This window comes from Canis aureus, chromosome 19 (genome assembly GCF_053574225.1).
Source record: "Canis aureus isolate CA01 chromosome 19, VMU_Caureus_v.1.0, whole genome shotgun sequence".
Lineage (NCBI taxonomy): Eukaryota > Metazoa > Chordata > Mammalia > Carnivora > Canidae > Canis > Canis aureus.
Genome location: NC_135629.1, coordinates 52003526 through 52029815, shown reverse-complemented (window position 1 = coordinate 52029815; position 26290 = coordinate 52003526). Strand labels below are relative to the sequence as shown.

The 26290-nt window shown below is 58.6% G+C and overlaps 3 protein-coding genes and 1 long non-coding RNA gene across 6 annotated transcripts; 3 read left to right on the top strand and 1 right to left on the bottom strand.

The window, feature by feature from the left end:
• The first annotated feature begins 7243 nt into the window (after positions 1-7243).
• On the top strand, positions 7244-16272 carry ICAM1 (intercellular adhesion molecule 1). Its single transcript, XM_077859992.1, has 7 exons — positions 7244-7369; positions 8957-9214; positions 13043-13348; positions 13671-13958; positions 14040-14294; positions 14466-14714; positions 14792-16272. The coding sequence occupies exons 1-7, from the start codon at positions 7303-7305 to the stop codon at positions 14962-14964; spliced, it is 1596 nt and encodes a 531-aa protein (XP_077716118.1). The 5' UTR covers positions 7244-7302; the 3' UTR covers positions 14965-16272.
• Positions 11662-19037, bottom strand: LOC144290598 (uncharacterized). Of its 2 annotated transcripts, XR_013358173.1 has the most exons (3): positions 17416-18913; positions 16941-17320; positions 11662-16831 (listed from the first exon to the last, which is right to left on the bottom strand). It is a non-coding gene; the product is annotated as an uncharacterized LOC144290598 (long non-coding RNA). The 2 variants fall into 2 exon arrangements; XR_013358172.1 differs by having other exon boundaries at positions 16941-19037.
• ICAM4 (intercellular adhesion molecule 4 (Landsteiner-Wiener blood group)) lies at positions 16392-17822 on the top strand. The gene is made up of 3 exons (XM_077859996.1): positions 16392-16878; positions 16996-17301; positions 17457-17822. The coding sequence occupies exons 1-3, from the start codon at positions 16485-16487 to the stop codon at positions 17576-17578; spliced, it is 822 nt and encodes a 273-aa protein (XP_077716122.1). The 5' UTR covers positions 16392-16484; the 3' UTR covers positions 17579-17822.
• Positions 18977-25896, top strand: ICAM5 (intercellular adhesion molecule 5). Of its 2 annotated transcripts, XM_077859977.1 has the most exons (11): positions 18981-19442; positions 20380-20649; positions 20842-21162; positions 21387-21674; positions 22038-22292; positions 22403-22651; positions 23130-23372; positions 23458-23736; positions 23820-24059; positions 24460-24726; positions 25456-25896. In XM_077859977.1, exons 1-11 carry the CDS (start codon positions 19361-19363, stop codon positions 25728-25730), a joined length of 2769 nt encoding a protein of 922 aa, XP_077716103.1. In that variant the 5' UTR covers positions 18981-19360; the 3' UTR covers positions 25731-25896. The 2 variants fall into 2 exon arrangements, with proteins under 2 accessions (XP_077716104.1, XP_077716103.1); XM_077859978.1 differs by lacking the exon at positions 23130-23372 and having other exon boundaries at positions 18977-19442.
• Positions 25897-26290: the final 394 nt, after the last annotated feature.

The following is a 26290-nucleotide window of genomic DNA, read 5'->3' as shown; positions in this document are numbered from 1 at the left end:
TCCCGGAATCAAGTCCCACATTGGGCTCCCTGCATGGAGCCTGCTTCTCCCTCTGCCTGTGTCTCTGCCTCTCTCTTTGTCTTGAATAAATAAAATTTTTTTTTAAAGATCTGATAACTAGAATGTGCTTCCAAATAATCAGGAGGCAGTGTGTGTATTAGTTTCCTAGGGCTGCCTTAACCGAGTACCACTGGCTGGGGCGCAAAAATAACAGAAATGCATTGTCTCACGGTTCAAGAAGCTAGAAATCCGAGATCAAGGTATCGGCAGAGTTGGTTCCTTCTGAGGCTCTGACGGAGACGTCCCATCCCTCTCCCCTGGCTTCTGGTGGTTTGCTGGCAATCCTTGGCATTACTTGGCTCGTAATCACCCCAAGGTCTTCCCTCACCTTCGAATGGCCATGTTCCTGGGTATGTGCCTGTGTCCAGATTTCCCCTTTTTATAAGGACACGGGTCATATTGGGTTAGCCCTTGCCCGGATAACTTCATCTTACTCATTTACAACTACTAGGGTTAGCACTTTTTTTTTTCTCTTGCTGGGAAGAGCAACAGTTGATCCCATGACGCGGTGTAAGGTGAGATCTGGAAAAAAAATCAGCTGTGAGAGGGGTGCCTGGGGCGCTTGGCTGGTTAAGTGTCTGCCTTTGACTCAGGTCCTGATCCTAGGGTCCTGGAATCGAGTCCCACATCAGGCTCCCTGCTGATCAGGGAGTCTGCTTCTCCCTCTGACTCTACTGCTCACTCATACTCCCTTTCTCTCTCTCTCTCTCTCTCTCTCTCTCTCAAATAAATAGATAAAATCTTTAAAAAAATCATAAAAAAAAAAAAAAAGCATAGGGATCCCTGGGTGGTGCAACGGTTTGGCGCCTGCCTTTGGCCCAGGGCGCGATCCTGGAGACCCAGATCGAATCCCACGTCGGGCTCCCGGTGCATGGAGCCTGCTTCTCCCTCTGCCTGTGTCTCTGCCTCTCTCTCTCTCTCTCTGTGTGACTATCATAAATAAAAATTAAAAAAAAATCAGCCATCAGACCTGTGGAAGCTGGCACATGTGGCTTCATCATGTATCATCTGCTATTGTCTGTGTTTGAAATTCTCTATAATAAACCTTAGTTTTTATGTTTTTTAAGATTTTATTAAAATCTTTTTTTTTATTTATTTATTTTTTTTTTATTTTATGATAGTCACAGAGAGAGAGAGAGAGAGAGAGAGAGAGAGGCAGAGACACAGGCAGAGGGAGAAGCAGGCTCCATGCACCGGGAGCCCGACGTGGGATTCGATCCCGGGTCTCCAGGATCGCGCCCTGGGCCAAAGGCAGGCGCCAAACCGCTGCGCCACCCAGGGATCCCTATTAAAATCTTAATAGGACTGGGATCAGACTCCCAGAGAACAGGGCGGGGTGGGGGGTGGGGGGCGAGAGGCAGGTGGCTCTGATGGTGGAGCCAGGGTGTCTGCTTCTTGGTGGTCAGCATGGAGGCCCCCTGGGTGGAGCTGAGACAAGAGTCCCAACCCAGACCAATGATGCCCCCACTCTGGCAAAGGGGTCTCTAGGAAAGAAAGCCTCAGAGTCCCCCATATACCCCCCAAATCCACCAGGGGTGCCACTTGAACACACTGCCAGGCCATCCAAGAGGGCAAAGCCACCAGCCCAGGAAAAACTGCCCTGTCCCCCATCCTCTCCTTCCTGCACGTGGGCAGGAGGGACCCAAAGGCTAGTGAGATGGGCGACGCAGATAGAAAGGTCAAGCAGAGGGACCAGGCCCTTCTTCCTCACTGAGGCCTCCAGCCAGGCAGGGTCTGACCCAGGGCTTTCATTCAACATCAAGTCAAGGTCAGAGATCTGAGTGTGATACTGACTTCGGCCGAGTCCTGCGCGCAATTCTCAGCAAGGGGTGGGGCGAGATTCCACCACAGAATAAGGGGATGGAAGGAGAAGCAGACTCGTGTTTCGCCTGGCACGTAAACAACCTGGATTGCTTTACCCACCCCTCCCCCGCAGGGTTGCTAGGATGAACTGTGATGTCAGGATGAACCAGATCTGTAGGAAGCATGTATTTCTGCCTGGGAAATTTGAGGGGGGTATTCTCAGAGCTGGGTCCTGAGAAACAGGACAAATAGTGAGAACGACGATTCCTGCCTGCCCTCGCTCTGCGCTTGCCAAGCCCCGCACACCCACTATGTTAGTGGAATCTCACACCCAGCCTTGGAGGTGTGTGTCACCATCCCATTCTACAGCTGAGGCCATTAAGACGCCACCTGCGAGAAGTGTCTGGCTCATGGCCGCGGCTCTCAGCATCCTTGACACCTGCTGTCTCACGCACAGCCCCCACCAGCTGCCAATGCTGCAGGACCATCCTGGGCTCATCTGCTAGACAGATCAGAAGGACTGGTTGGAACCACAATGGCACACCACCCACTAGGATGGCAATAACAGGAATAATAATAAAACAGAAAATTGGTATTGACGAGGATGTGGAGATATCAGAAGTCTTGAATGTTGGCGCATTGCTGGTGAGAATGTCAAAAGGTACAGCTGCTGTTCCTCCAAAACAGCCCACTTTTCCTTCGAAAGTTCCACCTGGAATTACCATATGACCCAGCAATTGCACTTCTGAGTGTATTCCCAAAAGAACTGAAAAAAATGTTCATGCCAAAGCTTGGACATGAATGCACAGAGCAAGATGATTCACGACAGCCAAAAAGAGAGAAACAACCCAGATGTCCATCAACTGATGGACGGATCGACAAAATGTCATATCTACATGCAATGGATTAGTATCCTTCTATTAAAAAAAATGAGGCATGCCAAAAATAATTGAAAACAGGGACTGGAGCAGATATTTGTATGCCAGTGTTCATGGCGGCATTATTCACGATAGCCAAAAGGTGGCAAATGACTCACATGACTGTCAGTTGATGAATGGATCAACAAAATGTGATATACCATTGCAGTGGAATATTATTTGGCCATAAAAAGGAAAAAGTACTGAGAGTTGCTACAACATGGATGAACCTTTATGCTAAACATTTTGAACATTATGCTAAGGGAAAGAAGCCAGACACAAAAGGCCAGAAAGAAGCCAGACACAAAAGGCCAGAGTGTGGGATTCCATTTACAGGAAATGTCCAGAATATGCAAAGCCATGAAGACAGTTTATCAGTGGTTGCCAGGGCCCAAGGGGATTGGAGGGGGGTACCAGGTTTCTGGGGAGGGTGATGGAAATATTCCAGAATCGAATAGCGGTGATGGGTGCAAGATTGTGAACATACTAGAAAAATGTAAAAAGGCAAAAAGTAAATTTTACATTACGTGAATTTGTCTCAATTAAACATTTATATATATATAAATGTGGCCCAACCTCTGGATATTTATCTGAAGGAAACAAAGTCAGTATCTTGAAAAGGCGTCTACACCTCCATGGTACCGCAGCATTATTTACAATACTCAAGACAGAGAAACAACCTAACTGTCCATTAGTGGAATGGATATATATACACACAATGGAATGCCATTTGGCCATTAAAAAAAAAAAGGTAAGTTTGGAACACCTGTGTGGCTCAGTTGGTTAAGCATTTGATTCTTTTTAAGATTTTATTTATTTATTCATGAGAGACACAGAAAGAGAGAGGCAGAGATACAGGCAGAGGGAGCAGCAGGCTCCATCCAGGGAGCTCGATGGGGCACTTGATCCCCGGACTCCAGGATCATGACCTGAGTCAAAGGGAGATGTTCAACCACTGAGCCACCCAGGCGTTCTAGCATTCGACTCTTGATCTCAGCTCCAGTCTTGATCTCACCGTTTTGAGTTCAAGCCCCGTGTTGGTCTCCACACTAGGTGTGGATCCTACTTAAAAAAATAAAAAAAATAACTAAAAAAGGGACTCCTGGGTGGCTCAGGAGTTGAGCGTCTGCCTTTGCTCCGAGTGTGATCCCGGGGTTCCGGGATTGAGTCCCACATCAGGCTTCCTACAGGGAGCCTGCTTCTCCCTCTGCCTGTATCTCTGCCTCTTTCTCTATGTCTCTCATGAATAAATAAATAAAATCTTTAAAAAATTTTCAAATAAGTAAGTATAAATAAATGAAGTAATGAACTAGAGGGAGCTGAGATTCCTGGAGCAGAGTCTACCTATGCCAATCCTGTGCCTGGCATTAGACTGAACCTCAGTGACCCCAAAGGTAACTCCATTCATGCACACCTTTCCTGACTCCTTCCATCCCAGGTGTTTCTTGATATCGCCTCCCAGATAAACTGCCTGAATACCAAGTTTTGTTTCGGGGGTTACTTTTGGAGGAGAATTTACACGAAAATAGCCGGTGAGTTTCAGAGCCTGGATTCAAATCCCAGTCTGCTCCTAATCCTGTTAGAAGTTTGTGGATGAGATGCTCTAAGAGCCTTTTGTAAAAATGGTAGGAAAGAAATTCTGGGCCAGGGGAACAGCATGTTCAGAATGCTCAGAGACAAAAGAAGCAGTCAGGATGGGCCATGTGGCCACGCCAGAGCGCAGACTGAAGAGAGGGCAGGCCCAATGCCACAGAGTGAGGTGTGGATACTTCTGCTCTGTGTCCACAGCCTCTGGCCTGCAGTGACCATTGATTGGCCTGCCCGAGACTGCCTGGCACCCTGGAGGAAGCCCTGCCCTTCCTGGCAACTTCAGTGAAGGCTTGAGAAGGATCTGTTTTCCTTTTCCTCAAGGAAACACAAAGGGAGGGTAAGACCAGGAGATGGATGCTCCTCTTGGCAACCTGTCCCCCATTACCACCCCATCTTCGTCTCAGGAAATGTCTCTCCATCCCTCCAGGGGCTCATATCAGGACCAACAAGCCCTCCTTGAGTATTCTGTCCTTATGTCCCAGCAAGTGCAGTTGACCCTGCCACCGAAACGGAAGCCAAATCTGACCACTTCTCCAGGGCCACTGCCCAGGGGAGGCCCCATCGTTACTCAGAAGGACCATCTCCTCTCCCGCCTCCCAGCTTCCACACTGTCTTCCCTGCTCCCAGAACATAGATCCTTCAGTCACAGGGAGGTGCCTGTAAACATTTGAGTCAGGGCTGTCCCTCCTCTACTCAGAACTCTCCATGACTCCCACTTCACTGGGAGGAAAAGCCAAAGTTCCCTGCAGGCTGACAAAGGTCCCCTGCACCACCTCCTCCCTGCCCTCCTTTCCTCGTCCCTTCCTTACTTCACTCCAGCCACACTGGCCTCCTGGCTCTCTGTACCTCAGGGCCTTTGCACATTCAGTACTGTCTGGTATACTCCCTCCCGGATACTGTCACAGCACCCTTCTCACCTCCTGTGGTCTTTGCTTAACTGTCACCTCCTCAGTCTTTCTCAGAGTACTCTACTTAAAACTTCATCAACCCTCACATTGCCTATTCCCTCTCGTTTTATTTCTCCTCAGCACTAATCACAAGCTAACACCCCATATATTTTATTTTTGCTTCTTGTCTGTCCCCACGCCCCCACCTTATAAAACCATCTCTGCACAATGGCGAAATTTTTGTCTCTTCTTTTTTTTTTTAAGATTTTATTTACTTATTCATGAGAGACACACACAGAGAGACAGAGACACAGGCAGAGGGAGAAGCAGGCTCCCCCCTGGGAGCCTGATGCGGGACTCGATACCGGGACCCCCGGGATCACGACCTGAGCCAAAAGCAGAGGCTCAACCACTGAGCCACCCAGGCGCCCCAATTTTTGTCTTTTCTGATCCTTGTGCCGCTAGCACACCTGGAAGGATTCCTGGTATACAGCAGGCGCTCAGTAAAACACTGCACAGCAGGTAGGGAGAGAGGAGAGAGATTGGCCCCTTTTCTGGCTGCAAGGAAGACTTGGGCCGCGCGGAGGAGCTCGAGGCCCGCGCACTTCGGCCCGGGGTCCAGGGACCCACCGAGGAGAGGCCGAGAAAAATCCCCCGGAAAATACTCCCCGACCCCACCCCGCACAGGATTTTCCCAGGCCCTGCGCTCCGCTGCCCAGGTAGTCCCGGGCGGGAATTCAGCACCCGCCACACCCCGCGGAGAAAGATCCCCGTGGAAATTCCTTAGGAACGATCGGGGCGGGGGGAGGGACGCGTTCCTGGCTGTCCAGTGACTCGCAGCCCATCCTCCGGAGGAAGGGCCCGAACGTCCCGGGGGCCCCCTCCCTTCCCCTTCTGCTGCGCGACCTCCCTGGCCCCGCGGAGGTCTCCATGGCGACGCGGCGCGCGCCCCACAACAGGAAGCCTTAGGCGGCGCGGCCCGGCGTGGGAGACCCCAGGGCCCCCGGCCTCGCGGCGGCAGGTGCCAAGGCCAGGGGCGGGGCGCGCGCAGGCGGACGGGGCGGGCGCAGGGCTCCGCACGCGGGCAGCGCGGGCGCCCGGGCTCCGGGTTCCCCAGCCGCGCGCCGCGCTGGGGGTTTGCCGGCCTCCTCTCCCCGCCCCAGCGGGGCCCGGGAGCTGTTTCCCTGCGGCAGGCAAGGGTCCGAGCGCCCCGTCTGCATTTCAGGTCTGCTGCCTGCGTCCCCCCGAGGAGCCCGTGGACTCCGCGCGTCGGGACCACGCGGCTTCCTTCCTTTTTCTGGAAGCGGTCAAGACGCCCCGCAGCGGAGACCAAAAGGGGAAGCGAGGCCGCGGGGGTGGAAGCACCCATCGGAGGGGGCTGCAGGGCCCCGGACGTGATGACGCGGCTAGTCCTCACCCCCAGGGCTCGCGGCCGCCAGAATACGCCCGGGCCTGTTCCTGCCGCTTCTCGGGGAAATCAGCTGATGCGGCGGGGGCCGTGTCCCTTGGGGAGGGGCACCCCTGATCGAGACCGCCCAGACGGGATTCCTGGGCCCGCGCCCAAGCCGGGGCCCCTCCACTGGGCTAAAGAGGCCTGCGTGCGGCGGGGCGTCACACTTGGCCCCTCGCACCTCGGAGCCTCAGTTTACCGCTCTGTGGAACGGGCACAGCCACTGGCCCTACCGTCCAGGGTGAGTCTGCGGCCCTCAGTAAAGCTCTTAGCGCCGCGTCAACGCAGAACCCCGGGCAGCCCGGCCCCGACGCGAGCCCCAGCGCCGGGAGCTGTCCCCGGGGCGCGCCGGCAGCCGCGGCCCTCGTTGCTTCAATTCGGAAATTCCAGCCCTCGAGCGGCCGGCTAGGGGTACCACACGACCTGGGCCCCCAACCCTCTCCGTCCGGAAACGCCAGAGCCCTCCTTCCGGAGGGGAAGCCGCGAGGTTTCCGGGAAAGCGGCCCCGCCCCCTGTCCCCCCCAGCCGGGCCACTATAAAAGGTCCCGCGCGCGCCGGGAGCGCAGACCGCGCCGCCCGCCTCCGCCCGCCCGCGATGGCTCCCGGCCCCGCCGCGCCCGCGCTGCCCGCGCTCCTGGCCCTCCTCGGGGCTCTGCTCCCAGGTGAGTCGCGGGGGGGCTGCCGTCGCGCCGACTCCCGGGGTCCAGGCTGCGCCCTGGGCGCACCGGGAGGACCGAGTCCGGGCCGGCGCGGGAGAAGCCGGGATCGCACTCAGGGAGCGGTTTACGGGCCGCTGCGGGCCAGCGGCGGTGGGTTCGGATCCAGGCCCTGCGTCGCGCCTCGCCCGGTGGCCTCAAGCTCGGCGTTGAGCCTCCCAGAGCCTCAGTTTCTCAGCTGTAGAAAGGAGAACGCAAGAGCGGCCTCCCCGGCAAGGTTGCGTGGTGGCTCGACGCCCCGTCTGGCTCCGGGACGGTCAGACGGCAGAGGGGTGGGTCTGCGCCAGGCTGAGTAGGCTGGGGACAGCACCCACCCCCCAACACATGCACATTCTGTTCCCCATCCCCTGCCCCTGGGGAAGTCCGGGACTGCTTCTGCTCAGGGGAATTCCAGGGCTGTCTTGCCCAGGGACCAGAGGCTGAGAGCAGGACCCCTCCACTGACTCCAGGCGAGAGGGAAGGGACAAAGGAGAGGGTGGGTCACTCCTGGTGGCCGGGTGCTGGGAAGCGCCGTCCTAGAAAAGGGCCCCCTGTGGTTCCCAGCTGGACAAAGGGTTCTAGTCCCGGTGCTGTCTGGATATCTGGATTCTACTGCTTTTTAGGTGAGTCACCTTCCCTCTCCCAGCCTTACCGTTTCTGTGAAATGGGAACCATCACATTACTTTTGGAGAACTCACAGAGCCGCTGATTTCCCTGGGCCTCCGCCCCACCCAAAGCAGTGGACAGGAATCTTAGGAGGACGGATAGAAGGGATGGGCCCAGACAGACTTTTTTTCAGCTTCGGAGGCCCCCGGGTCTGAGGAAGCTAACCACTCCAGCTGCCCTTCTTCCCTGCAGCCCCTCACTGTGTGCCCTGTGCTATGAGTCGGTTGCATTAGCAGGGGCTGGGATGACTGTATTCATCCACTTTACAGATGGGGATATTGAGGCCTGGAGAGGGGTGACCACTTGGCGGAGGGAGTAGGGAGCCAGCTGAGTTGGAACCTCTCCCCTCCCGGAGGGCTAGCGCCCTTCTATCTCACATCTTGGAAGGGAGAAGAACTCTGACTCCATTCTCCTCCTCTGCTGAAGTCCTACATGGCTTCCCATGGCCCTGGAGATGAAGAACAAGTCCTTGGCATGGCCTGTCCTGCCCACATGGTCTTCCTGACCTCATTTCTCCCAGCTCTTCCCCCTCACTCACTCTGTTCCAGCTACCCTGTCTCAGAGCTTTTGCACTTGTTCCTTATGCCTGGAACTAATTTCTCTGTTCTCTGAATGGCCAGCCCCTTCTCATCACTCACATGTTATCCTGTTGCCAAGGCACTGTCCATTCTGTTACCCTGTTTTGTTTTTGTCAAAGTTCATATTAACATCAGTTATTAATTATCTTGTTTGCCTATGAATTTTTCTGTCTCCCACACCAAAGGCAGAGTTTTGTCTTGCTTAAGGCTCTGTGCCCCGCCCCCAGCACGGGCTGAGTACCCGGTGATCGGTGATCAGTTGATGAACCCAGTGTCTAATGCCTGGCTCCTCTTCCACCTTTTGTTCTAGGACTTGGAGGTGCCCAGACGTCCGTGGACCCAGCAGAAGCCATCATACCCCGAGGAGGCTCTGTGCAGGTGAACTGTAGTACCTCATGCAACCAGACCTCCATCTTCGGCCTGGAGACTCTGTTGACTAAGACGGAAGTGACCTCTGGGGACAACTGGGTGCTCTTTGAACTGACTGATGTGCAAGAAGATAGCAAGCTGATATGTTTCTCAAACTGTCATGAGCAGACCATGGCTCCGATGCACCTCACCGTATACTGTGAGTGGCTGGGTCCAGGGGCTGGATTAGGCAGGCTGGGTGGCAGAGGTGGGCACCTGGGGGTCCCTGCAGGCTGGGACAGCCCTTGTTGCTTGGTGGTAGGGCCAGAGCCGACTCACCTAAGAACTGGTGAGCCCATCTTGAGAAAGCCTCATTGTCATTTGAAAGCCCTTCTGGAATTTTCTGGGGTGCATTTAGCACGTATTACAGAGATTCAGTACATCCCAAGCACCTCTAGGCCTCTTTAAACGTGTGACAGAGCATAGATGTGATTCTTTATTTTTTTTAAAGAAGGTACTTATTTATTCACGAGAGACAGAGAGAGAAAGGGAAAGACATGGGCAGAGGGAGAAGCAGGAGCCTGATGCGGGACTCAACCCCAGGACCCCAGGATCACCACCTGAGCCGAAGGCAGACGCTCAACCACTGAGCCACCCAGGCGTCCCTAGATATGATTCTTTAAAAGGAGAGGCAATTTAAAAGTAGCCCGGAGATGGCATTTTGTCACATATTGGCAACAATCAAAAGAATTGCTAACAGCTGTGCTGGCAAGACTGTGGGGAAGCAGGCGGTCCTGAGACATTGCTGACGGCGTGGGAGGATCAGGAAGCGTAACCCTGAGCGGAGAAGTGGGTGTCAGTTCTCTAAATGACGTACGTGTGCGTGTTTTGACATAGAAATCCCACTCCTGGAAATCGGGCTTCCGTGGGTCCCCATCCACGAGGGTACTGAGGAGGGTGCAGGATGTGCTTTTTCACTGTGGTTTTATTAAGGGCAGAAGTTTGCAAGCCACTCAGGTGCAGGGAGCTGGGGAGACCAACTGTAGTTTGACGGTGTGATGGAATAGTATGCAGCTATGCAAAAATAAGAAAAAATAAGAAAATAAGATAAATAAAATAAAATAAAATAGAATGAGGAAGCTACTGTGTCCCAAAAAAAAGAATGAGCTCCAAGGGTGTACTCCAAGGAGAAGAAGGGAGGTACGCCCAGAATGAGTGGCATGCCATCCTGGGTGTTAAGGAGCAGCACCGTGGGGTGAGGGGTGCCAGTGTTGACACATGAAGGAGTCGTGGGAGGAAATGCAAGAAATGACAATATTAGCTGGCCGTGAGGACAGAAGCTGAGGGAGGGCTGCTCTGGGAGAGGGCAGAGGGTGAGTCGTCTCGATGTGCTTTCTTTGACTCTGGGCATTTTGCACCGTGAGACTTACTGTCACCATCAGCCATAAATAAGTTCAGATGAAAAAAAAACAAAGCAAACAAGGAAGAAAAAAAAAAAAAAAGGAAGAGCTGGTCGATTGGTTTTGGGATTAGCCAGCCTCCGGTTCCAATCCCTGCATGGCCCTAACTAACTGGGTGACTGTGGGGGACATGCCTTGTTGAGTGACTTTCCCCTGAGACCTCCTCGCATGGGTATAATTTTGCTGTGAAGGCAAAAAGGACATTCCACCTTCATGGTGCCTGGGCAAAGGAAGCCTTTGGGAAAGTAGCAGCTTTGCTTGTGACTTAGAGCATGCTTGGGCAGCTCCTGGCCAGGTGAGGGGAGTCCCCAAACATTCCGGGTGGCCTGTGAAACCCCAGGCAAACCTCCCCGAAGGACTTCTCCATTTCGGCCTGATAGCGGAGAGCCCAGTGCTCCGAGTGTGAGTCCTGTCTCTGCCACATTTCTCCCTGTGACTCTGGATACCAGACTCTGCCTTAGTTCCCAGCTCTGCCAAATGGAACAGATGTTACGCAGTAGGGGGGTCCCCCAGGAGACACTCCATCTAGCTTGACCTTGCCCCCCCCCCCCAGTGTAAAGATGAGGCAAGATCCCCAGGGTGGCTGAGCTTTCTCTGGAAAGAATAAAGGTGTTAACTCCTCTAGGACGTGACCTCTAACTGGGCCTCAAGGGTGAGTAGGAGTCCATAGACACACAGGACAGAGGGAACAGCCTAGACAAAGGTTTGAGTGGGAAAACATGCTGGGGGCAGGGGAGGGGGGCATTAGGAGGAGCTGATTACCAGCAGATTGGTGTGGCTAGAGCTGAGGTGGGCAGGACCTCAAATGCCAGGTCGAGGATCTGGGACCCTCTCAGGGTGATAGGGAGCCATGGAGGGTGTGTGAGCAGGCCAGGGATCTCGATAGTGGAAGGCTGATCTTATGGGAGGCCAGACAGCAGTTGGCCTGGACGTCGTCCAGACCACATGTGTGGGCAGTGGCTGGGTACAGGAAGGGAGGGCAGACAAATATTTGAAGAGTGAAGTAACCAGGACCGAAGGTTGGGGATCAGGGAAGGGTACCAGCAGGACAGACCTCCTCCCCCAGTCTGGCCTTAAGAGGCAAAGAGCTGGGCTCAAAGAAGTGAGTTTCATTTTGGGCCTGGGGGGGTGGGGATAGGCCGAGGTTTGAGGTTTACCGCAGTTCTACAAACTCATTTTCGCAGCAGGTGCTTAGAGGTAAGCGCTGGACGTCTGAGGGGTTTCTCACCCTTTTATTTCTTCAAACAGCTTTACTGAGATGTCATATACACAGCATCAAAGTCTGCCCTTTGAAGTGTACGATTCAACACATTTTAACATATTTATAGAGTTGTACAAGCATCATCACAATCTTAGAACATTTCCATCACCCTAAAAAGAAACCTCATGCCCATTTATAGTCATTCTTTCTACCTCTTAAATGGATCCATACAAGTCTTACCTCCAATACCCATTTTACAGCTCAGGAAACGGAGGCTCGATTTCTAAAACTATTCCAGAGGCGAAGTCACTCGCGTACAGCTCATGGCACCAAGGCCCCAAAACTAGGACTCAAACACAGACCCCGGACACCTTAACAGCCTTGCCATGAGACACTGTGGGGGCTCTTGGGACAGGAATGGTGGACTTTCCCAACTTTCACCAGCAGCCCAGGCTTGAGATTTTCTTACCTCACTGGGAGCAGAGACCCTGGCGTGCAAAACCTGAGCCCACGTGTTGTGTTTTCAGGGGATATTCAGAGTTTCATTTTGAGTGCCTGTGGGTTATTCTTGCCTTTTTTTTTTTTTTTTTTTGACATTTCCAGGGTTCACATGGCACATTCAGGAACTTCTTTCCCTTTATATTTTTTAAGATGTTATTCATTCATTCATGAGAGACACAGAGAGAGAGAGGCAGAGACACAGGTAGAGGGGGAAGCAGGCTCCATGCAGGGAGCCCGACGCGGGACTCGATCCCGGGTCCCCAGGATCACACCCTGGGCTGAAAGCAGCACTAAACCGCTAAGCCACCGAGCTGCCCCTTCTTTCCCTTTAAAGGGGGCTTCTGAAAGGCCTCGAATCTGTGTGGGCAGGTCAGACTTATTCTTTCTGTAAATGTAGAGAGCTGCTCTGCAAAGCAAAGACCCCCACCCTCCTGGGCTGACAGGCCTCCTGGGGGGTGGGGCATAGGAGGGAAACAGGTTGAGTAGCTATGTCACCTGCAGATGTCAGCTGGTGCTGGAGGTGAGAGGAAGGGGGAGCAGGGGACTTTAAAAAAAAAAAATCTTTACTGGACAAGGAAGCTTACATTTTCTGATTTATTTGTCGGGACTCCTGGCCATAGATTTTGAGTTTCTTTTCCACTTCTCACTCTCAGATGCTGCAGTGGATAAAGAAATGTTTTGCCCCCTTCCCAGCCACCTGGGGACTTCCCACGGGTTTATCCTGAAGCTCTTAACATTCCTGTCTGGCTTAGGTGGTTTGGGGAGTGTTTGTGAAGAGAGGAGAGTGGCGGGGCTCCCGGAACAGGTGCAGCCGGCGCCCCAGCGCCCCCTGCAGCAGGCAGCCTGTCCAGCTCACACCCCCCACCCTTGCCCCCTCAACACCCAGGGTTCCCGGAGCGAGTGGAGCTGGCACCCCTACCCCGCTGGCAGCCCGTGGGTGAGAACCTCACCATGACCTGCCAGGTGGCAGGCGGGGCGCCCCGGACCAACCTCATGGTGGTGCTGCTCCGCGGGGAGGAGGAGCTGAGCCAGCAACCGGCCGTCGGGGAGCCCGCTGAGGTCACGTTCACGGTGGTGGTGGGCAGAGAGGACCACCTCGCCAACTTCTCGTGCCGCACGGACCTGGACCTGAGGCCCCGAGGGTTGGGATTGTTCCAGAACAGCTCGGCGCCCAGGCAGCTCCAAACCTTTGGTGAGGCCCTGGGGAGCTGCCAGCAAGGATGGGCTCAGGGGATGTTCCTGCTTGGGGTGTGGGGGAGAAAGGCCTCTGGTCGTGGGGGCGCCAAGGTGGTGACCTAGATTACAAAGCCTTCTGGGAAGAGCATATACTTGGCCACTGGGGTGGGGTGGTCTGGGATGGGGTGCCCCAGCTGCAGGATCTTCTGAGAAGGCTGGAACCAGCATGTGTGCCAGGATAGGGGTGACCCAGGCCAGAGTCTTCTGGCAAGAGGATGTCCCAGAAAAGGGCTTCAGCTTGCCTGTCCCCCGTGTTCATACCCACCCTCTCTCTCCAGTCCTGCCAGAGACCCCCCCACGCCTTGCTACCCCCCCGATTGTGGAAGTGGGCACACAGTGGTCTGTGGACTGCACTCTGGATGGGGTGTTCCCAGCTTCGGAGGCCCAAGTCCACCTGGCGTTAGCAGAAGAGAGGCTGCACTCCACAGTCCTGTACAACAAGGACTCCCTCTTGGCCACGGCAAATGTCAAAGCAAACCCAGAAGACGAGGGTACCCAGCAGCTATGGTGTGAGGTGACACTGGGAGACGAGAATCGGAGGTGGCAGGAGAATGTGACCTTCTATAGTAAGTAAAGACAGACAGGGCGGGGCTTCCACGGGGTGGGACCAGTCCTAGGGGTCGTGCTCACTGTATGCCTGTCCCCAGGCTTCCCGGCACCCAACCTGACCCTGAGTGAGCCAGAGGTCTCAGAATGGACTACGGTGACTGTGGAGTGTGAGGCCCCTGCTGGAGTCGTGGTGTCGCTGAGCGGGCTCCCTTCGGGGCTTGCAGTACCCAGGGCACAATTCCAACTAAATGCCAGCGCTGCCGACAACAGGCGCAGCTTCTCCTGCTCTGCTGCCCTGGAGGTGGCTGGGCACATGCTGCAAAAGAACCAGACCCGGGAGCTCCACGTCCTGTGTGAGTGAGGCCACTGGACAATGATCCTTAGGGGTTACCCTAAGACTCCATGAGCTCCTGCCCTCTGAGGGCCCCCCCAGCCCTCTCCCTGGATTCCTGAGTCCTCCAGCTGTAGGTGGCAAAGGGTGTCCTGGTCCCTCACCCATCCTTTATCTTGCTGTATTTCTTTAGATGGTCCCCGACTAGACCAGAGGGATTGTCCGGGAAACTGGACGTGGGAGGAAGGCTCCCATCAGACCCTGAAGTGCCAAGCTTGGGGGAACCCGGTTCCTGAGCTGAAATGTCACCGGAAGGGGGATGATGCTTTGCTCCCCATCGGGGACCTGAGACCTGTCAAGCGGGAGGTTGCTGGCACTTACCTGTGTCAGGCCCGGAGCCCCCGTGGTGAGATCACCCGAGAAGTGGTCATCAACGTGATCTGTGAGTGTGCGGGTATTTAGGGCTGGGCGGAGCAGGGGTTAGTGAGCCCAGCTCAACCCTCTGTGTCTTCCCTACAGACCACCAGAACAACATTCTTATCATCATCCTGGTGACAACCATTGTCATCTTAGGAACTGTGAGTGTAGCCGCTTACCTCTATAACCGCCAGCGGAAGATCCAGAAATACAAGCTTCAGAAGGCCCAGGAGGCAGCTGCCATGAAGCTGAACACACCGGCCACGCCCCCCTGAACCTGGGCCAGGACCCAGCCTCCTCCTCTGCCCCCGACTCGGTGGCAGCAGTGTCACACTGGCAGCGGTGCCATAATGAATGGTGGTCACAAGCCACTCACCTTCCCAGGATGCCTGAGGACAGGGTAGAGGCCTCAGGATACAGACAGCATTTGGGGTCCTGGCACCTGCACATTAAGGGTCCTCAAGCCTCACACCTGACCTGAAGCCTCAGGACTGAGCCACAAGGAAGGGGCAGGACTTGGGGCATGACTCTGTTGGACGTCTAAGCCTGACCTGTCTAGAGGGGGTGTAGCGGAACACTCAGCATGGGATGCCCAACTGGGAAACCCCGAAACTTCACCCTTACTGCATGTGCTGAGGCCCTACAGTCCTAAGATAGAAGTGGCCTGCACACACAGAAATAGCACAGAAACATATATCCCTATACTTCCTCTGATCCATGCCCTGCTGTCCACTGACTGTCCTCAACTTTTGATAATGACATATTTATTAATTTGTTCTTTTACCAGCTATTTATTGAGTGCCTTTTATGTGGGCTAGAACGGTAAAGGAAGAGGAACGTAGGTTCCTGTCCTCAGGGAGCTCTCAGTCTAACCTAATTCAGGGTTGCCAGGTACAGTTGTACTAGTTGTGCACTGCATAGGAGTGCCTGGCAAAAAGATCAAGCAGAGCTGGAATTTCCCATTCCATTGGCTAAGCTGCTTTCCTCCAGAGGAGGACTGGCAATGGTGATACAGTTTAGTTGGCGACATGCCCAGGGACAACCCACTGAGCCCGTACTCCTCCCCCGTCACTGACACTGACCTCTGTTAGCCGTCTCTCTCCCCATACGCATCTCTGCTAGTGCTCACGATGACATCGCGGCATGCCTGAACACGAATGACCACTCACTGGCAGCTAAACGGTGGAGTCCCATGAAACTGCCCAACCCCTATGTGTCCCTGCCTGGTCCTGTTTCCATCTCGGTGGCACCATACAAGGACACAGCACTCTGGCAGCCCCAAATTCCTGCAGAGACGAGGGCCCTGCAGGCAGTTGGCAGAAGAGGCCCGCGAGGATTCCTGTCCCAGCTCCGGAAGCTTCTCTCTTGTAGTAATAAAGCTTGTCTGTGGGCGCTTGTCTTGTGTGAGTGGAGGGGAGGTGTCATGTCCAGTTGGGAGTTCTTTCCAGCCACAACCTCCCACTTCCTCCCCCAAGAAAAGGCTGCCGGTTCAAGGCCCACCCCTGAGGCTCTAATCCAAATTTGGGGCTTGTTAGGACCTTTTGAGACTCCAGCGAAAATTAAAGATCCCTCTCTCCAGAAAACTCTCTGACGTTTGCTTTTACAAAGGTCTGGAATCCCGTTCTTGAGCTGAGGGAGGGGCCGGGGGGCTCACACGCCGCGGGCTCCTAGGCCCTGGGGGGCGGGGGGGCCTCTGTCTCTGGGTGGAGCCGCGGAGGCGGGGCTGCAGGCCTGCTTATCTCCAGAGCCAGCCTTGGCTCCCTGGCGCGGGGCCCCTCAGTCTGGGCCCTTTGCCATGGGGTCTCTGCTCCCCCTGTCGCTGCTGCTTTTGCTGGCGGCCGCCGACCCGGGAGGCGGGAGCGCGCGGCGGCGCCGGGCTGCGGCGGCGCCAGGCCCGGGAGGCAGCTCCCCGGCGCCCTCGGGGACCTCCGCGCCGTTCTGGGTGCGCATAAGCCCCAAGTTCAAGGCCGTGCCGCCGGGGGGCTCAGTGTGGCTCAACTGCAGCAGCAGCTGCCCCTTGCCGGAGGATTCCGGCCTCAGCACTCGGCTGCGGCGGGGCGGAACGCTCCGGGGGCCCGGCTGGGTATCCTACCAGCTGCTGGACGTGAGGGCCTGGAGCTCCGAGGTGCACTGCTTCGTCACCTGCGCAGGACAGACGCGGGGGGCCACCGCCACGATCACCGCCTACAGTGAGGGACCGGGCTTCCCGCCCGGCTGGGGCGAGGGGAGGGGAGCGGAGGGGGGCACTTACCAGTTGCGCTAGGGGGCGCACGCGGACCTGGCTCAGAGGCCCCCTCTTGCTCTAGAACGGCCGCAAAGAGTGATCCTGGAGCCGCCGGTCTTAGCGGGCAGCGAGTACACGCTGCGCTGCCACCTGACGCACGTATTCCCCGTGGGCTTCCTGGTGGTGACTCTGAGGCTTGGCGGCCGGGTCATCTACTCTGAGAACCTGAAGCGCCACACCAGCCCTGATCTGGCCAACGTGACGCTGACTTACAAGTTACCCGCCAGGCGCCGAGACTTCAGGCAGACGGTGACCTGCCACGCACGCTTCAATCTTGACGGCCTGGTGGTCCGCAGCAGCTCGGCACCCATGACGCTCCCAGTCCTCGGTGAGGCCCGTTTGTGATCCTGGACACCCGAGGAGGGGTGGGGCAGGGTGTGACGCCAGTGGGGCGGTCGAGCCACGCACGATCTCCAGGCGGCGGGGGGGGGGGGGGTCATACCTCCATGTGCCCCGTTCCTAATTCTCATCTCCTGTCCCCAGCTTGGAGCCCTGCGCCCAAAGCCTTGGCCTCCACCTCCATCGCAGCCCTGGTGGGGATCCTTCTCGTCGTGGGGGCCACCTACTGCCGAAAATGGCTATTGATGCAGTCCCGGGGTGCGTAGGCGGGTGGTGCAGGCCAGCCGAGCCGGAGGAAAGAGGAACCTGAGACAATCTGGAGAGCCCTGACTGATTCAATAAAGCCCTCCTCAGGGGGCATCTGGGTGGCTCAGGGGTTGAGCAGCTGCCCGGGATCCTGGGATCGAGTTCCGCATGGGACTCCCCGCAGGGAGCCTGCTTCTCCCTCTGCCTATGTCTCTGCCTCTCTGTGTCTCTCATGATAAATAAATAGAAATCTTTAAAAAAAAATTAAGCCCTCCTCAGCCTCTATCCCACGGCCTAAAAGGTTCCCCCACTAGTAGGAAGTGGCCTTCGTTTTGGCCTTGCCTCGATCACCTTCTCCAGGTCCCTCGTTGTCATCCACCTGGGGACCCGGGCGTCCCGGTCCCTCGGCATCCCAGCCCAGTGTGGTAGCGTGCGTCCCCTGCGGTCATTATCAGTGGGGTGCAAATGGGCCTGGCTGGTGCCCTGGAGGGCTTCGGGCTGGGCGAGGGTTGGCTCTCCGCAGGGTTTTTCCCGATTGGCTCCGCCGCCGCCACGCAGCAGCTCTGATTGGATATGAAGTTTCCTTTCCCATCCCCCGCCCCCCCCTTCAGACCCAGCACTTTCCTGGAGGACAAGGGTGGAGCGACAACTGACCCCCACAGTTCACCATTAGCGCAGGCGGTGGGAGCGCCATTGGACGGGGTCGCATGACACCCTGGGGGACGTAGATGCGAAGAAAAGGTGCCCCTGTGCTGACTGCGGGGAAGGAATAACCCACGTGGGGTGTCACAGACTCGCGTCCCCGCAACGTCTTGACAGTCACCGGGCCTGGTGGGCACTTGCGGGGGGCGTCGAAGCTTGGGGCCCGGATGCAGGGGTCGAAATGTCATCGCTGGTCTCTCGGTCTCGCGTGGACACAGAAGCCGGGCCTGCACTGCCTTTCTGGGAGGGCTGGTGCGGTCCGGAGCCCCGCCCACCGCGCGGAAGGCGGGTTCAGGGGCGCTCCTCCGCGGCCTGCGTTCACACACGCCGCGTAGACACGTGCCCGCTGCACGCTGGGTAAATACAGACCCAGAGCAGAGCCGACCCTAATTTAGACGCCCGCGAACGCTGCGCGCACGCACACGTGTTCCCGACTCGCTGACACTTTCGTCCCCACCCCCTCTGTCGCGTGCGGGGGCGGAGCCGGAGGGGGACCAGGGGCGTGGCTATAACCCTCGGCTCTCCGGGTCAAAAGGAGAAGGATCGGCGAGGGAGGCATCCCCACACCCTTCCCTAGAATTGTGCCTTCCCCCATCGGGCTCTGCAGATCTCTCCTAGCGCACAAACCAATCCCCTGCCCGAGGGGCGCGGGGGAGGGGAGGCAGGGGGTGGAGGAAACTAACTATGGGGGCGGAGCTCTGAGTCCAGCTCATTACCACAGCATCCAAGCCCGGGGTAGGGTGGGGGGTTGAGAAGGGCCACCCAGCATCCCCCGACCTCGGCTTCGCCGCCGAGGATGACGCGGGAGCGCGCGGCCGCCCCCAGAAGGCTCCGGGCGATGGGGCGGGCCTCGGCGTAGACCCCGGGGGTCGCTCGCTGCTGCCAGCACGCCTTCGCCAAGGCCGGGAGCCTGGAGCACGCTCGCCCTCCCGCCCCCCAGCCGCCTCTGCCGCCGCCCCCTCCTTGGAAACCAAGTTACCAACGTTAAACCAATCCCCGAACGCAACTCTGCCTCCTCCACAACCCACCCGCCGCGCCGTCCTCTCGCCCAGCTCCGCGCTCGCGCTCTCCTCGCCTCCTGCGCTCCCCCCGCGGCGGCGATGCCGGGGCCCTCGCCGGGGCTGTGCCGGGCGTCGCTCGGCCTCTGGGCTGCCCTGGGCCTGGGGCTCCTCGGCCTCTCAGGTAAGAGCCCGGTCCCGACTCGGGGTGGACAGGGCGGGGGCGGAGTTCCCGGACCAGCTAAGCGGCCGCAAGCCCCTCCCGGCTCCGCCCTCGCCTCGCTCCACTCCCACGCCCCTGCCCACCTTGCGCCCAGGCCTCTCCCTCCATCCCTCTTGCCACCAACACACACTGGAGACCCAGCTGCCAGACACCTCGCTCGCCCAGGTCTCTATCCTACCCTCTTCGAGATCCTGGGTGCTCTTCCGCACCCATCTCATGCCCCGGAGACCCCGTGTCTCCCTTGTCCCCTTCCGGGGTGCCCCTCCACGCTCCGTTGTGCTCCATGGTCCACGGACTGACATCCTCTTCAGTCGTGGTCTGGAAAGACCCGATCTCCCCAACTGCTGTGACTCAGAGGCGCTATTCCCGCTCCATCCGGAGCCCTGGCAACCGAGTCCCTCAGCTGTTACCGCGGTTCCTTCCAAGAGTCCAGCCTCGAGTCTTCTTTCCGTGCTCTTCTCCCGGGTTCGGGGTCCTCACTTATCCTTGACCCAGCCTCATCTCTTCTTTGCCCTCGCCTCAACCTGTCTCCCCCTCCCTGGCTAAAGCCTTGAGAACCAGTTCGTTTTCCTCCCTCCACGCGAGGTCCCCTCCTCCCATCATTGCTGTGTGCGTCAAAGACCCCGTCTTACATCTCATCCCCCCTCCCCCTATGGTTTCCCAATACTCCATCGGCACCTTGGAGATCAGGGCTCTCTGCTGCCATGTCCCAGAGATGCCCTCGAGGTATGAACCCGGGGAGCGCGCCTCCGAACCTGGGGTAGGACGCGGGACTCCCGAGTTCTTCCTTGGCTGTGGCCTCCGCTAATTAATTCCCCAGTAATCCCTGATTCGACATAGGGGCACTAAGATCCCAGGAAGGTGGCTCCCCAGGCTGAGCCCACGTTTCCCTGGGCAGCGGTCGCGCAGGAGCCCTTTTGGGCGGACCTGCAGCCCCGCGTGGCGCTCGTGGAGCGCGGGGGATCTTTGTGGCTGAATTGCAGCACCAACTGCCCACGACCTGAGCGCGGTGGCCTGGAGACGTCGCTGCGCCGGAATGGGACCCAGAGGGGCTTGCGCTGGCTGGCGCGGCAGCTGGTGGACATCCGCGAGCCGGAGACCCAGCCGGTCTGCTTCTTCCGCTGCGCGCGGCGCACACTGCAGGCGCGTGGGCTCATTCGCACTTTCCGTGAGTTCTCAGCTGCCAAGTTCTCACTCTACTATTTCCCTTCCTTCCAAGCCCCGCCCCCTGGGTCACAGGGTCCTCCCCTTCTGGCTCCACCCCCTGAATCCCCACGCTCTCCGCCTCTGGGCCCCTGGGTTCCACGCCACCTCGGTGCGAGCCCTGGCATTTCCAAGAGCGGTGGTTCCCCCCTTGCAGAGCGACCGGATCGTGTAGAGCTGGTACCGCTACCTGCCTGGCAGCCTGTGGGCGAGAACTTCACCCTGAGCTGTAGGGTCCCAGGAGCTGGACCTCGTGGGAGCCTCACATTGACCCTGTTGCGGGGCGCGCAGGAGCTCATCCGCCGCAGCTTCGCGGGGGAGCCTCCCCGAGCGCGGGGCGCGGTGCTCACAGCTACCGTACTGGCGCGAAGGGAGGACCATGGGGCCAATTTCTCCTGCCGCGCGGAGCTGGACCTGCGGCCGCACGGCTTGGGGCTGTTTGAAAACAGCTCTGCCCCTAGAGAGCTCCGTACGTTCGGTGAGTGGGTGTAGGAAGCAGAAGGGCACGAAAAGGGGTCGGGCGAATGTTTAAGTTTGGAGGCAGAGAAATCAGAATTCCGGTTCTCACTCCAACATACAGCAGCTGTAAGTTGTTTTCCTCTCTATGCCTTGAGGCTAATACGATAAGACGGTGCCTGTAAAGCATTTAGGACTTTTCTGGTGTTCAGCGCATATGCTCAAGCTCTGTTCTTCGACTCCCAGCCCTGTCTCCGGACCCCCCGCGCCTCGCCGCCCCCCGGCTCTTGGAAGTGGGCTCAGAAAGACCCGTGAGCTGCACCTTGGACAAGCTGTTTCCAGCCTCGGAGGCTGGGGTCTACCTGGCGCTGGGGGACCACAGGCTGAGTCCCGAGATCACGCTGGAGGGGGACGCGCTCGTGGCCACCGCCACGGCCACAGCTAACGCAGAACAGGAGGGCGCCAGGCAGTTGGTCTGCAGCGTGACCCTGGGGGGCGAGAGCCGCGAGACGCGGGAGAACGTGACCGTCTACAGTAAGAGCGAGTGAAGCGCGGCCGCCGCGGCTCAGGGGTGGAGCGAGAGGGGCGGGGAGGCGGGGCAAAGAGTAGGCGGGGCTTAGTGTGGGAGTCGCCGGGTCCGAGAGTCCCCAAGGGGTGCGAAAGTTGGAGGACCCCGGTTGAATAGCTGTAGAGGCGGAGTCTGAGCCGCTGGAAGGGGGAGGTCGCAAACCCAGCGAGGACCCCGGGAAGAGGTGGCCCGGACACCTCAAGGGGGCGGGGCGAGCAGGGGGCGGAGCTTTAGGCAGCCGAGCCCGGAGGGTTCAGGCGGATCCCGGGCAGCCTGGACCCGCAGGAGGAGCGTGTCAGCGGACGCCTGGCCCCCTGCCCGGTCCCCAGGCTTTCCCGCGCCGGTCCTGACCCTGAGCGAGCCCAGCGCCCCCGAGGGGAAGGTGGTGACAGTGACTTGCGCGGCTGGGGCCGGAGCCCTGGTCACGCTGGACGGAATTCCAGCGGAGGTCCCGGGGCAGCCCGCCCAGCTTCAGCTGAACGCCACCGAGGACGACGACGAGCGCAGCTTCTTCTGCGACGCCGTCCTCGAGGTGGCAGGGGAGACTCTAAGCAAGAACAAGAGCGCCGAACTCCGCGTCCTATGTGAGTTGCCCTTTAACCTCGTGACTTCCAAGGGCCTGTCGGATCCCTGGTCGGGGCCCTCCCTCGAGGACCGCGTCTAGCTTCTCAGTGTCCCACGCCCCTGCCTGCAGACGCCCCTCGGCTGGATGATTCGGACTGTCCCAGGAGCTGGACGTGGCCCGAGGGCCCAGAGCAGACGCTGCGCTGCGAGGCCCGGGGAAACCCCACGCCCTCCGTGCACTGCGAGCGGCCTGACAGCGGGGCGGTGCTGGCGCTGGGCCTGCTGGGTCCGGTCACTCGCGCTCTCGCCGGCACTTACCGCTGCACTGCGGCCAACGTCCAGGGCCAGGCAGTCAAGGATGTGACGCTGACTGTGGAGTGTGAGTGGGGGTGGACAAGGCGCATGTCTGTTTCTCAGGGTCTGGGGGAAACTAGCCTACCGGGAAGAGTGGGAACAGGGTGGGAAGTGAATCTTTGGGCAGGATTTTGAGAAAGGGAAGAGGCTGGTGAATGGGATTAGGGGAAGATCTTGGAAAGGGAGGGACGGGGAGGGATAGACGTGTCCATAAGGGTCTGGGGTGTGGCGTTTGGACAGAATCTTGGGAAGATGGGCTTTGCAAGCCGTCTAAGAATTTTTAGGCCAAGGACTTGGGGCCGATCGTGTGGCCACTTTGTGGGAATGAGAAAAAAGGGTTCAAAACAGCTCACCCCTCCACCAGTGTAAAACCACTTTGGGTCAGCTTGTCTGTGAAAGGCACAGCCTGCCCAATCCTCTGTGGCCGCCCTCATACAGAAAGAGGATCTAGGGACATTAGGCCAGTCCCCAAACCTTAAACCCATCAACACTTCCTCATCCAGATGCCCCAGCGCTGGACAGCGTGGGCTGCCCAGAACACATTACATGGCTGGAAGGAACAGAGGTCTCGCTGAGCTGTGTGGCACATGGGGTCCCTCCACCCAACGTGAGCTGTGTGCGCTCTGGGGAGGCCAGGGTCCTCGAGGGCCTGCTGCATGTGGGCCGGGAGCATGCAGGAACCTACCGCTGCGAAGCCACCAATCCTCAAGGCTCTGCAGCCAAAAATGTGGCTGTGACGGTGGAATGTGAGTGAGGACACAGGGCAAGGTGGGGTGTGTCATGATAACCCTGGCCTGATTTCTAGTCCCTGTGTGACCTTCTGCTCCCCAGATGGCCCCAGTTTTGAGGAGCCGAGCTGCCCCAGCAACTGGACATGGGTGGAAGGATCTGGGCAGCTGTTTTCTTGTGAGGTGGATGGAAAGCCAGAGCCAAGCGTGGAGTGCATCGGCTCAGAGGGCACGAGTGAGGGGATGCTGCTGCCGCTGGCATCCTCAGACTCCAATCCCAGAGTCCCCAGCATCTCTAGTGACCTGGCTCCTGGTATCTACATCTGCAATGCCACCAACCGGCATGGCTCCACGGTCAAGGCAGTCGCCGTGAGCACGGAGTGTGAGCGGGGCCGAGGCTGGCGGGAAGGAGGGGTGCCTCAGGGTCCGGGCCCCTCCCTGACGTCCCCCGTGGCTGCTTTGCAGCGCCGCCGCAAATGGATGAGTCCACCTGCCCAAGTCACCAGACGTGGCTGGAAGGGGCGGAGGCTGCTGCGCTGGCCTGCGACGCCCGGGGTCGCCCCTCCCCACAAGTGCGCTGCTCCCGGGAGGGCGTGCCCAGGCCTCAGCGGCTGCGCGTGTCTCGAGAGGATGCGGGTACCTACCATTGCTTGGCCACCAACATGCATGGCACGGACACACGGACTGTCACCGTGGGCGTGGAATGTGAGTGGGAGCAGCACCAGATGGAGGGCACTCGGTTCCCCAGTGACTTGCGCGGTGGGATTGCCCAGGGCAGGTCAAGGGCACCTCCCTCAGCCCCCTTCCTGGGGACAAGGATTCCCGCTCTAAACCTGAGTGAAGGCTCTAGGGAACAAGAGCCCGGCCCCCTCAAACTCTCGGTCAAAGGGGTAGTTAGATGTCCCCGCTTCCTCTTCTTCAGTGAAACAGGGTACAGGATTTTAGCGCAGACTGCAGCCCGATTTGTAGGGGGAGGTGGCTCCGATGGGGGCCGGATCCTTGCCTGCCCATCGGAGGAACGGTGCCCGATTGCCGTGGGTGGAAGGGCACTTGGTCCGTGGCTGGACCGGCTCTGAGGGGCCCCCCAACCTCCTGTCCGCTGCAGACCGGCCGGTGGTGGCCGAGTTGGCAGCCTCGCCCCCCGGAGGCGTGCGGCCCGGCGGGAACTTCACGTTGACCTGCCGCGCAGAGGCCTGGCCCCCCGCGCAGATCAGCTGGCGCGCGCCCCCCGGGGCGCTCAACATCGGCCTGTCGAGCAACAACAGCACGCTGAGCGTGGCGGGCGCCATGGGCAGCCACGGCGGCGAGTACGAGTGCGCAGCCACCAACGCGCATGGGCGCCACGCGCGACGCATCACGGTGCGCGTGGCTGGTAAGTGGCCGCGGGGGCGGGGCCAGGGAGCTGCGGGGGCGGGGCCTGCGCCTTGGGCACCGCCCCCCAGGCCTTGCTTCCCTCTCCCTCCCTGCGGAGGAGACTGAGGTGGTCCAGGGCCGAAGTCAGGGGCGCCCTGAGGAGGGGGCTGTGATGGCGGGTTGGGGGTGGAAGGGGCTGGAGCTCAAGGGGGAGGGACCCCCCGGGGCTGTGCCGGCTGTGGGAGGGGCCTATTGACTTGGAGCTGGTTGGGTGTGGTGGAGACTTGATCCAACTCAGCCATCACTGTGGCGCCGTGGAGGAGGGGTGTCGGAGAGGGACCTAGGGCAGAGGATGGGGTGAGGGGGCCCCACCAGTCTCCCCATCCCTCCCCTCTCCCCGCTTCGTGTATCTCTGGGGTTTTCCGGGGTGAAGGGATGACTCGATTCCCCCTACCTTCATCCTTTTGGGGGTGAAGACTTTTGGTTGAGCTGTGGGTATCCCTGGGGCCGGGGGCTTCTATCCTCATGCAGGGGTGACGTGTAAAGCGGGTCCGGGGTCGCACCAGGGCTGGGGTAGCCTTTGGAGGCTTTCTCCTCCCCCACCCCCCACCCCATCCCCCCGCGCAGGGAGTTCCCCGAGGTTCCCCGCCAGGCGGCTGAGCGCTCATCTCGTGCCTGTGGGGAGGGAACCCAGGTGGCCGGCTGGGGGGCCTTGAGCTGCCCCACTCTGAGGGTGTCCGCCCCGCAGGGCCGTGGCTGTGGGTCGCCGTGGGCGGCGCGGCCGGGGGCGCGGCCCTGCTGGCCGCGGGGGCCGGCCTGGCCTTCTACGTGCAGTCCACCGCTTGCAAGAAGGGCGAGTACAACGTGCAGGAGGCCGAAAGCTCGGGCGAGGCCGTGTGTCTCAACGGCGCGGGCGGCGGCGCCGGCGGGGGCTCGGTCGCCGAAGGTGGAACCGAGGCTGCGGGCACCGCCGAGGAGCAGGCGGGGGGCGAGGTCTTCGCCATCCAGCTGACGTCAGCGTGAGCCGGTTCCCCAATCCCCGCGGGCCGGGGGACGCCCCCCAGAGGCACACGGGGGCTTACTTATTGTTCTATTTATTTATGTATGTATTTATTTATTTATTCATTTATTCAATTCCAGGGGCGTCACCCCATTTTCTACCCCCCCCCAATAAAGTTTTTATAAAGGACTCTGGGTCCGTCCACTTCAGTCTCTGTGATGTGGAAGCAGCCGAAGGTTCCAATACCCATCCCGCGGGTTATTCAGACACAAACTATTTTTCCTTGTTTTTGAGGGCCTACTACGGGTGGGCCGCGGTCCAGGCCGCCCTCACGCGGTGTGACCTGGAGAATGATCTCTCTTCCCGTCCAGCTTCCTGCTCTCAGCCAACCCTTGGGCTGGGGTGGGGACCATGCTCCTTCCTCCTGTTCCCTACCCCTTATCTCTTCCGCCCAGCCCTGCCTTCTAGCCTGGCTAACTCTTGGGGGTGGGAGCTAGGTGTTTCCCCCAGGCCTGGTTCCAGGCAGAGCTGAGGTTGCCTTCCCAGGGTGGGTGGAGACCCCTCCCCGGGGTCTGGGCACTGA